Source organism: Chelonia mydas, chromosome 5 (genome assembly GCF_015237465.2).
Source record: "Chelonia mydas isolate rCheMyd1 chromosome 5, rCheMyd1.pri.v2, whole genome shotgun sequence".
In the NCBI taxonomy this organism is placed as follows: Eukaryota; Metazoa; Chordata; order Testudines; family Cheloniidae; genus Chelonia; species Chelonia mydas.
The window spans coordinates 833284-844640 of record NC_051245.2 but is presented as its reverse complement, the minus strand read 5'-3'; the positions used below and the strand labels follow the sequence as shown (position 1 = coordinate 844640).

Here is an 11357-nt window from a genome sequence, read left to right as displayed (position 1 = left end):
GGAGCTGACCGCACCGAGCAGCTCACCCTGAGCTGGGCGCGGGGAGGGGGGCTGCACCCTGAGCGGGGCGCGGGGCGGGGGGGGGGCTGCACCCTGAGCGGGGCGCGGGGCGGGGGGGGGCTGCACCCTGAGCTGGGCGCGGGGCAGGGCACGGGGAGGGGGGCTGCACCCTGAGCTGGGCGCGGGAGGAGGAAGCTGCCAGGGCAGACACGAGGGCAATGGCGGACGGTGCCAAGCTGATGGAGCGGTTTGAGGGCACTGCCCGTGGGCACCAGGTGCCGCCGTCCGGCTGGCGGATCTGCCTGGCCCATGAGTTCGAGGAGAAGAGGAAACCCTACCAGGCCTCGAACGTCTCCGCCTCCGACGTGGTGAAACATCTGGGCCTGGGCATGCGGTAGGTGGCTCTGCCCTTCCGTGGCCATTGTGCACCTCAATGCCCCTGCACAGCGCTCCGCGATCACTGGCCCCTTTCTCTTCCTCAGGGAATTGAATGAGCCACCCACAGGCCACCTGCCTGGTCAGTATCCTTGGGCGCTTTGCCTTGCCCTGCTTGTCTGAGAGCCTGGCATGGCTCCCTCAGCTCTTCTCCCCGCAACCCCCGAGCAGACAGGCCTGTCAGTCCTGCCAGATTGGCCGGTTCCCCCCCACGTGCATCCCTCCTCATTATCACCCTGGTGTCCTGTCCTCTGGATGCATTTCCCAGTCTGATGGGTAGATTGGCACGGCAGGATCCGCGGTGAACTTCACGGTCTTCTGCACTTCTCCTTTCCTCGGCTGTAGAAAGCTCTTCTTGGGGTTGTTTTTTCCTTGTCTTGATCATTAGCACAGAGAAGGAGGAAAACACACCTGCAGGATATGCTGTGTTCTCCGTGGGGTCGCAGCGCCACTTTACTTAAGGTTGCACCAGTATTTCCATTTTACAGGGGTGAAAAAAGGTCTCTGGAAAGCTCCTAGAGCAGTGGTTTGCAATCTTTCCAGACGACTGTGCCCCTTTCAGGAGTCTGATTTGTTTTGTGTACCCCCAGGTTTCACCTCATTTAAAAACGACTTGCTTACAAAATCAGACATAAAAATACAGAAGTATCAAAGCACACTATTACTGATAAATTGCGTATGTTTTAATTTTTACCATGTAATTATAAATTGATTGGAATATAAATATTGTATTCACATTTCAGTGTATGGTCTATAGAGCGGTACAAACAACTCAGTGTCTGTATGAAATTTTAGTTTGTCCTGACTTCGCTATTGTTTTTTATCTAGCCTGTTGTAAAACTAGACAAATGTTTAGATGAGTTGATGTATCCTCTAGAAGACCTCTGAGTACCCCCAGCAGTACACGTACCCTGGTTGAGGACCACTGTCCTGGAGTATCAGTGTCAAGTGTTTACTGTCGTTTGTGAATGGCTTGGTTTTTCTTTGGCAGTTTGTGCTGATACAATCTAATGTAAGGTTAGGGATGACTGATCTTATAAAGTGCCATGTGATTAAAATTTGTCTAGGGTCTGACACTCGTTAGATGCTTTCTTCATGACCAGAACAGCCTGAGATCCGAAATGTGTGCAGCTCTGTGCTGTGAATGGGTTGGACGATGTCTGTTAAGCTGCACCGTTTCTATAGCACTAGTCGCTCAAGGGTTAAAAGTGGCTGTTGGAACGTTGACAGCGATACTGTAACCGATCAGGGTCCCCATTGCTACTTCCCAGGCACCCGCGCGCGCGTGTGTGTGTCTCTCTCGCTTGCTTTCCTGTGTGGCCCTTGTCATTGTCACCTCTGAGCCTAATCATTTGCCTTTTCCTCGCCTCCGCCCTGTGAGATGGGGCCCTGCTGTTGTCCCCGTTGCACCGCTGGGGAACTGAGGCACGGTCACAACGTTGGTCTGCAGCAGAGCTGGGCTTCTGTGTTCCTTGGGCCACTGCACCTGTATTTCCCCTCCGGGCTCAGCCTTTCTGGGTGGAGACCCACACCTCTCTTCTGACTGCGGTATTCCCAGGCTGCCTAGGTCCCTGCCTTCACTGTGCATCTCCCAGCAAAGAGAGTCTGCTTGCTTTCTCCTCAGAGACTGGCAACAGAGTGGTCGTTGCAGAGATAAGTTGTGAGACCGCACTTGCTTTATTGTTAAGGTGAAAAGCATTACAGAGAAAACGTAATAAAAACCATGACAGAGCCTACACAGGTGCTAATGAGTTTACCAGAGTTCATGGATTCTGGCGTGAGCAGTCCTTTGACCCCCCCCCGAGGATTCCTTGCGGCTACCACCTACTAGGGGCATCACAGCTTCAGCTCAGAAGCAGCACCCAGTCTCATGGGGCCGTTGTAGGCCCAGTCCTTCCAGTCCTACCCTAAGGATCAGGACCCTCCATGGCCCAGGGGTCCTGTGGTTCCGGCCTGTTTGCTGGATTAGGAAGAAGGCCCGGAGGCAGTTTAAACTCAGCTATTTATCCAAAACTCTTATTTGTCCGTTGGTCTCTGGAGAAGCCAGTTTGAAGGAGTATTTGCATATCCCTGGGGTGGGAGGGGGAAGGGGGGGGGCTGTGGCTTCAATGGCTGATAACTGAGGAAGTGCACTAGCCTCCCCCCTTCTACTAGAGCAGGAATGTACAGTGTCCCAACAGCATGGCTGCAGTAGCGTTTTTAATGCAATGACCTCCAAAGGGATTAACCCTAATTCTGTCAGGTTTAATTTAATTCAATAAAGTTTTGTTAATTTGAACAGGTTTTTTACATTACAGGGTATTGGCATTACAGGGTATTGGCAGTCTATCACAGTAAAGTTTGCCGATGACCCACAAATTGGTGGCAGTTCAGTTGTACAGACTGATCAGGATTTGCATGGTTAGATGGGCTCATTTGAACAGCATGTGTTTTAATACAACAAAATGCATGGCCATAAATCTAGCAACCAAGATTGTAGGTCACGCTTGGGGGGCTGTTTTGGAAAGCGGTTACTCCTGGGGGATAACTACCTGAGCCTGAGCTGGGAGGGTGGTGGAATGACTAAGAACAAACAAGATCCTTGGCTGTATAAACAGGAGAGTGGGAGTAGAGAGATGCTATTACACCTGTACATAGCAGTGGTGAGAGTACTGGTCTGGTTTCCACACTTCAAAGAGGATGTTGAGGAAATGGAAGGGGTTCAGAAAAGTGCTATATGTGAATGGTTTGAGGTTTGGAAAACCTGCCTGACTTTGAGACACTAAGAAAGCTCCACCTGTTTAGTTTAATAAAGGGGAAGTTAAGAGGGGAGGTGATCACGGTCTGTGAATACTTACGTGGGAGAAGGACTTTGAGTATTAATTTTACCCTCAGCAAGTTTGCGATGACACTAAGCTGGGAGGAGAGGTAGATACGTTGGAGGGTGGGATAGGGTCCAGAGTGACCTGGACAAATTGGAGGATTGGGCCAAAAGAAATCTGATGAGGTTCAACAAGGACAAGTGCAGAGTCCTGCACTTAGGACGGAAAAATCCCATGCACCGCTACAGACTAGGGACCGAATGGCTAGGCAGCAGTTCTGCAGAGAAGGACCTAGGGGTTACAGTGGATGAGAGGCTGGGTATGAGTCAGCAGTGTGCCCTCGTTGCCAAGAAGGCTAACGGCATATTGGGCTGCATTAGTAGGAGGATTGAAAGCATATTGAGGGAAGTGTTTATTCCCTCTGTTCGGCACTGGTGAGGCCAAATCTGGAGTATTGCCTCCAGTTTTGAGCCCCCCACTACAGAAGGGATGTGGACAAATTGGAGAGAGTCCAGTGAAGGGCAACTAAAATGATTAGGGGGCTGGGGCACATGACTTATGAGGGGAGGCGGGGGGAACTGGGGTTATTTAGTCTGCAGAAGAGAAGAGTGAGGGGGGATTTGATAGCAGCCTTCAACTACCTGAAAGGGGGTTCCAAAGAGGATGGAGCTTGGCTGTTCTCAGTGGTAGCAGATGACAGAACGAGGAGTAATGGTCTCAAGTTGCAGTGGGGGAGGTCTAGGTTGGATATTAGGAAACACTATTTCACTAGGAGGCTGGTGAAGCACTGGAATGGGTTCCCTAGGGAGGTGGCGGAATCTCCTTCCTTAGAGGTTTTTAAGGCCCAACTTGACAAAGCCCTGGCTGGGGTGATTTAGTCGGTGTTGGTCCTGCTTTCAGCAGGGGATTGGACTAGATACCTCCTGAGGTCTCTTCTATGATTCTATGATAGCAGAGGGCTCTTTAATCTGACAGGCAAAGGCAGAATGAGATCCCATGGCTGGAAGCTGAAGGTAGATGAATTCACAGTAATAAGGCAAAAATGTTTAACAGGGAGGGTAACCGGCTAGTGGAACAACTTCGGCTTGTTTCGCCGCGTAGCGCTGTAGTGGAGACAGCGGGAGAGCGTCTCCTGTTGGTGTAGCGAATACACCTCCACGAGCATTGGTAGCTACATCGATGGGAGAAGCTCTCTCGTCACCATAGCGTTGTGGATGCTGGGGGTTAGATCGGTATAATGGAGCTGCTCGGGGGGGGGGGGGGGGTTTGCACCCCTGCGTGACGTGGTTACACCGATCTAGGTCTGCATTGTAGCCTGGCCGGGGGTGGGCCGAGCTGGAGCCTTTCTCAAAGACACGCTGTAGCTCAGCCCCAGGGCTGGGCTGGGTGCAGGACTCACTCGCTGCATGAAATCGTGGCTGTGGGGTGCCGGCAGGATGCTCGTCTCAGTCCGTTCTGCCCTTCAAATCAACGCGTGCTAGACGTGTGTCCTAGCTGTAGGCGCCTTCCTCAGCAACAGGGTCTGGGTAACTCCTGCTACTCGAGGCCTTATGGACACAGTGTTACCAAGGGGCAAGCCCTGGTGAGAGCCTTGGCCTCATCTTGATACAGTGACCAGGGGCGTAGAGTGATCCAACGTATCACGCGCGGGGCTAGCGCAGTTGTAATCCTCCTAGCAGCGCGGGATCGCTGGCCACGAGGGCGTAGGAGTCGGTCCCCCCAGGGCTCCGGGCTCACCTGTGTAGACCAGAGCGCCAGGTCACTCCCACTGAGGGCTTGAATTTCTGGTCCCCCTGCAGCTGACACCGTGCGTGTGATGCTCTGTCCGGCTTTTGTCGTGCCAGGTGGGATCACCTGCGGGGGGACGAGTGCCGGACTTCTGGCTGAGCGGCTCCTAAACCTCCCAGCCTGGTGTAGCCACTGCAGGGGGACAGGGCTGTGCTGGCCTCACCTGGGTTACATTGTGCTGTGGTTCAGGGCACTTAGGCCTGTCATGCCTTACGCTGGGAGCGTATGACATAGGGCCAGCGTACTAAACACTGATTATCCTTGGTCGCGCCCTATCCAGTGATGGTATAGCTGCCATTCAATGCTAGTGGGGTGGAGGGGGGGGGTCTCTGTCTCCCCAGGAGGGGCCCCTTATCCATATAACCCCACTCAACTCTCCCCCAAACCTTGCTTCTGGCCCCTGGCTCCTCAACCCCTGCTTCCCGCAACAGACTGACAAGTCTTAGGCTCACAAGAAGTGCTGGGATCCTGGGGAAGGACACCTGGAGGGACAGGTTTCAGAGCAGTAGCTGTGTTAGTCTGTATCAGCAAAAACAACGAGGAGTCCTTGTGGCACCTTAGAGACTAACACATTTATTTGGGCATAAGCTTTCGTGGGCTAGAACCCACTTCACCAGATGCATGGAGTGGAAAATACAGTACCAGGTATAAATACACAGCACATGAAAAGATGGGAGTTGCTTTACCAGGGGGGTCAGTCTAATGAGACAATTCAATTAACAGTAGGTTACCAAGGGAGGAAAAATCACGTTTGTTGTGGTATGAGGGTGGCCCATTTCAAACAGGTGACAAGAAGGTCTGATTGACAGCAGGGGAAATTATTTTTTTGACTTAAATCAGATTTTTTTGATAAGAGGCTTTTTGAGGAAAAAACCTGTCTAAAGTTAGTTGTAATTAAGATACATTATAGCTCAAAGATCTCTCACCATGGACTAGGGATTATAAATTCTAATTCTATAGTATGAGACAATATGTTCATGTAATGGTTAAGAAAATTTTTGTAAAGGAGTTCCAATAGTTCATGGATTAGGGACCCAATCTTATGGGGCTCCAGGGGCTTCTGTATAGATTATTTAGGTTAATCTTTCTATCTACCCAGTGGGACTCAGTGCTCAGTCTAGAAGATACCATCAGAGATGCTTAGTTTTGCAGTCCTCAAACTGTGGATTTGTGTTTCCAGAGATAACATGCTTGTTGACAGCAAAAATGTTTTTAAATAAATAATATTTAGAGGTGAGAAATAACAGACCTCAACCGTCTTGTCCCTCTGCAAATTTGTGTACACAGAGTCAATCCCGTACCCCTCTCTAAAAGTGCAAAGTTCCTGAAAGTTCAGTGAATAGAAGATTGTTGGGGGCGAAATAGATCTAGACCAGGAGAAGAAGTCTGGTGAGAAGGGAGGGACAGGCAGTAGAAACAAAAGTGAAACTGTTTGAGCAGCATATTCCAGAACTCTTGAGGTCTTTCTGAGTGTACCCTTCATTGATTTGCAAAAAGAAAAGGAGTACTTTTGGCACCTTAGAGACTAACCAATTTATTTGAGCATAAGCTTTCTTCATTGATTTGAGATCTACCATACCATTCTCTCACTAGAAGGGAAAACCTATAATGGCAGAAAGCCATAAAAGAGACCCAGTTTGGGAATATTTTAATGAAGTTCCTCTACCTGTGGGTAAGACAGGCATGCGTGCAAAATGCAAACAGTGCAACAAAGAAATGCAAGGCCTGGTTTCCCGAACGAAACAACAACATGAGAAATGTTCCTTCTCAGGAGGAAGCTGCGTTGAAGATGATGAAAAGATCTGAACATGCAGGATCTTCAGGTTGGTAAACTTTTTTATTTCATACTTCTTTCTTAAGGACTGCCCGTCTTCCTTCTGGACTATTCTCGAATTCTCATGTTTGAGCAAAACATATAGTTGTTACTCTATGGTCCTGTCATTTCAGATGCAGCTGTGATAACAAATAAATATCTGAAATTGGCAGAACTTCCTTTTACAATTTCACCTTTAAAGCACTGCTGAGTGTCAGCGAATGCAATGAGTAATACGAAATGAGCAGTATGGTAATAATAATTAAATAACTGCATTGACTTATTTTGTTTAGGAGAATCCATCCTCAACATACCGGATTCTGAAGACTATCCACCTTCGAGATCACTATCATTTTCTATAGTTTCAGAGTTATCTGCCAATGAGAGTGTTTCAGTCACATCGTATATGTCACATAGCCACAGTCTATCACCCGCAGCAAAAAGGAAAAAAAATCACCATCATCCAGAAACAGCCATAGATAAGTTTGTGCTAAGAACCAGCAGATTACAAAAAGAGGTAGTTGATGAAAAAATTGCCCAGTTAGTTTATCCAACAAACTTTCCTTTCCATATGATTGAGAACCCACACTTCATTAACATGGTTCAGTCATTAAGACCAGGATACAATCCACCCAACAGAGCAGATGTCGCAGGCAAATAGCTGGATAACATGTATGAAAGAGAAATTGAGCAGTGTGCAAAACGTCCAGAGGGTAAAATTGTTAACCTGAGTCTTGATGGGTGGAGCGATGTCTACAACGATCCTGTTGTATGTGCTTGTGTGACCACAGAAGAAGGGAGTGTCTTCCTTACAGAAACAATTGATACGTCAGGAAATGCGCACACAGCAGAATACTTACAAGAAGTAGCAGTAAAAGCTATAACAAACTGTGAAAAAAATTCAGATGTCTAGTACACAGCTTGATCACAGACAATGCTGCAAATGTATCCAAGATGAGAAGAAATTATTTAGAAGAGAGTGAAGAGCGTCCCAAGCTAATAACATACGGTTGCAGTGCTCATTTGACGCACCTCCTAGCCAAAGACTTCAGTGCTCCAGAAATAAAGGCTGATGTTGTTGAAATTGCAAAATAATCCCATAACAATCACTTTGCAGATGCTGCTCTGAAAAAAGTGGGAGGAACCAAGCTAACGCTCCCACAAGACGTGCGATGGAACTCAGCAGTGGACTGTTCTGAGCACTGTATCGAGAACTGGCCTAATCGGATGACAGTTTGTGAACAAAATCGTGAAAAAATAGATGGCCCTGTCACAGCCAAAGTTCTCAATATTGGGCTTCAGAGAAACGTCGAACACGTGCTGAGCACCCTGAAGCCTGTTTCCGTAGCTTTGCACAAAACGCAGGGAAACGGCTGTTTTATTGCTGACGCTGTTGAAATTTGGAAGGAACCGAGTGAGATCTTCAAAAGACAAATCTGCAATGACAGAGTTAAATTACCAGCATTAAAAAAACAAATGGGACAAGCACTATCTCCAGCTCATTTTCTTGCAAATATTCTCAATACTTGGTGCCTGGGTCAAAGTTTAACTGCTGAAGAAGAGGAGTTGGCTAGGACATGGACATCCAGCAATCAGCCCTCCATCATGCCAACTATAATAAACTTCAGAACTCAGGGTGAACCATTCAAGAAATAGATTTTTGCTGATGATGTTTTAAAGAATGTCACAGCAGTGAACTGGTGGAAGTCACTTAAGCACTTGGATTCAGAGACTGTTGAAGTGATAATCTCACTTTTAACAGCAGTAGCTGCTTCTTCCAGTGTAGAAAGAATATTTTCTTCCTTTGGACTAATTCATTCCAAATTGAAAAGGCTACTTGTGGCACCTTAGAGACTAACCAGTGCATCCGATGAAGTGAGCTGTAGCTCACGAAAGCTTATGCTCAGATAAATTGGTTAGTCTCTAAGGTGCCACAAGTCCTCCTTTTCTTTTTGCAAATACAGACTAACACGGCTGCTACTCTGAAACCATTCCAAATTGAGAAATCGTTTGGGACCTGAAGAAGCAGAAAAGCTTGTTTTTCTTTTCCAGATTATGAACAAACAGGAAAATGAAGGTGAAGACGACTGCAGAAACCAATATTTTAAGTTTCTCATGTTGACCTGGCTGACATAGTCGATTGATTTTTGTTTTTTTTTTTAAAAATATTTCATTTAACTATTTAAGTTAAAAACAATTTTAACAAAAACAAACCTGATTTAAAAAAACTTGAATGTTTAACTAAATTCAAAAATTCATATGCTTGTTTTGTTAAAATATTATATGTTTGTTGTTGAAGAAAAAAAAATCCAGAATACATCACATTGTTGTTTTAGTTAATTACAACAATTTAAATGTCTGTCTGGTGATGTTCTCCTCCTAATACAGCATGGCAAGAAAATCTCCAAATATTAATGATTAACCTGTTGAATTGGAGATAGTTCACCTCCCAATGACTTCATAAATATCTGCTTCAGATACCTTTGGTAAATGAAATAACCAAACAATCATTCATTTTCTGATATAGCTGTAAAACTAATCTGAAAAGTTTTCAGAATAAATCACTTTAAAAATGTATAGTGTGTACCTTCTAAAACTGAAGCCTACGTCTCTCTCTTGCTGTGTGGTGAGGAACGTGTATCCAGGTTATAACAACCAACAAGAATGCACTTTCATGTAGAAATCCATGATTAAATCGAGTCTTCCTGACTAGTGATTTAAATAATGATTTAAATAACTTTGATTTAAATCAAATCCACCCTGCTTTTCAATGGTGATAAAATGTTAGAGATTTGGGGGTTGTGTTGAATAATCATCTGAACTTGAGCTCCCAGGAAGACACTGTGGCCAAGAGGCTAATGCTATCCTTGGATGCATAAATGGGGGGTAGTCAGTAGGAGCAGGGAGGTGATTTTACCTCTGTGTACAGCACTGGTGAGACCACTGCTGGAATACCACGTCCAGCTCTGGTGTCCATCATTCAAGAAGGACGTTGATAAATTGGAGAGGTTCAGAGAAGAGTCATGAGAATGAGTAACGGATGAGAAAACCTGTCCTTATAGTGATGGACTCCAGGAGTTCAACCTGTTTAGCTTAACAGAGAGAAGGTTAAGGGGTGACTTGATTCCAGTCAATAAGTACCTCGTGGGGAACAAATATTGATAATAGAGAGCTCATCAATCTAGCAGATAGAGGTAGAGCATGATTCAGGGCAGGAAATTCAGACTGGAAATAAGACACATTTTTAACAGTGAGGGGAAGTAACTGTTGGAACAGTTTACCAAGAGCTGCGATGGATTCTCCATCACTGACTATTGTTAATTCCAGATGGGATGTTTTTCTAACAGATGTGCTCTAGGAATTATTTTGGGGCAGTTCTCTGTCCTGTGCTGTGCAGGGGGTCAGACTGGATAATCACAATGGTCCCTCCTGGCCTCTCCTGGGGGCAGGCTGCTGAGCTAGGGGATCTTTTGTCTGCTCCAGTGTAGGCGTTTCTGAGTCCTGTGGCTGCCTTGTACCCGTTTGCCGGGCTGAGATCCCCTGTTCTGTTCTGTCGAGGCTGTAACCGTGCTCACCACTGCGGTGTCTGAGTGTGCGAAGCAGGGGCGAGCCCAGTGCTCAGAGCCAGGGGGCTGAGGGCCAATCCTGGCTCTGACGCTGTGCGCTGTGTGACCTTGCACAAGACCCATCCCCTTTCTATCATGTCTAGACCTGTTCAACCAATGGAAAGATGCCCTGGCCTGTCTCCGGGATGGGGAGGGTTCATTTCTTAATATCTGTCCAGTGCTCAGAAAGTGCTACCCCCCAGGGAAAGCCCTTAAGGTCAGTTCTGCATCCCCCTACCCTGCTTCCAAGGCCAGTGCCCTGGAGCCTTGTGGGCGGTTGCCGTGTGTTACAGACCCAGGACCAGTGTCTCTCTGAAGTCAGGGCTACGTGACGTGGCCATGTACAATCTTGTTCAAGTCATGCCATACAGCCTATACAGGGCCTTCTGCACGGGGTGCCCTCTGAGCGGGAGGTGAATGTCTGTGTCCCTACCACTGATGGCCACGGCATGTGTTCCGGGTTCAGTCTATATTGTATTTGCTGCTTTGCCTTTCCTGCATCCCCTCTTGAAACGTAAGCGGCACACTGGAGCAAGCATACCCAGGATTCAGTCTCTCTCCACACTCACCCAGCATCTGGTGTCTCACCCTAAATTACTATTTCCCTCCCCCACCAGGAGGCCTGCCCAGGCTTGTTCTGGTCTACCAGCCACCCTTCCCAGGCCGGAGGGGTCAACCTGAAGCCGGCTCATCGTCTGCCTTTAAGGAAACCGGGCTTGTATTTTCAGTAACTCCTTTTAAACAGCATTTTGGTCCAGTCTCAGATAGAAAATGCTGTCACGTGCCGTTCCCTGGAGCATTCCACTTGTCGTGGCCAGGCCCCGCTCTGGCTGTGCTCCATCTTGGACTTGTTGTGTTCACATCTGCCTGTGAGCTGAAGAGCCTTCGGGTAGGGAGAGGTTAGGGTTGGCACAG

The 11357-nt window shown here is 47.4% G+C and overlaps 1 protein-coding gene across 1 annotated transcript in view; it reads left to right on the top strand.

Annotated features, from left to right (window-relative positions):
* The first annotated feature begins 137 nt into the window (after positions 1 to 137).
* Positions 138 to 11357, top strand: part of GBA2 (glucosylceramidase beta 2) — a 69105-nt gene continuing 57885 nt past the window's right edge. Inside the window, exon 1 of the mRNA XM_037901891.2 lies at positions 138 to 394. Within this exon, the coding sequence (XP_037757819.1) occupies positions 219 to 394 (176 nt within the window). The 5' untranslated portion in view covers positions 138 to 218. The remainder of the gene's footprint in view (positions 395 to 11357) is intronic.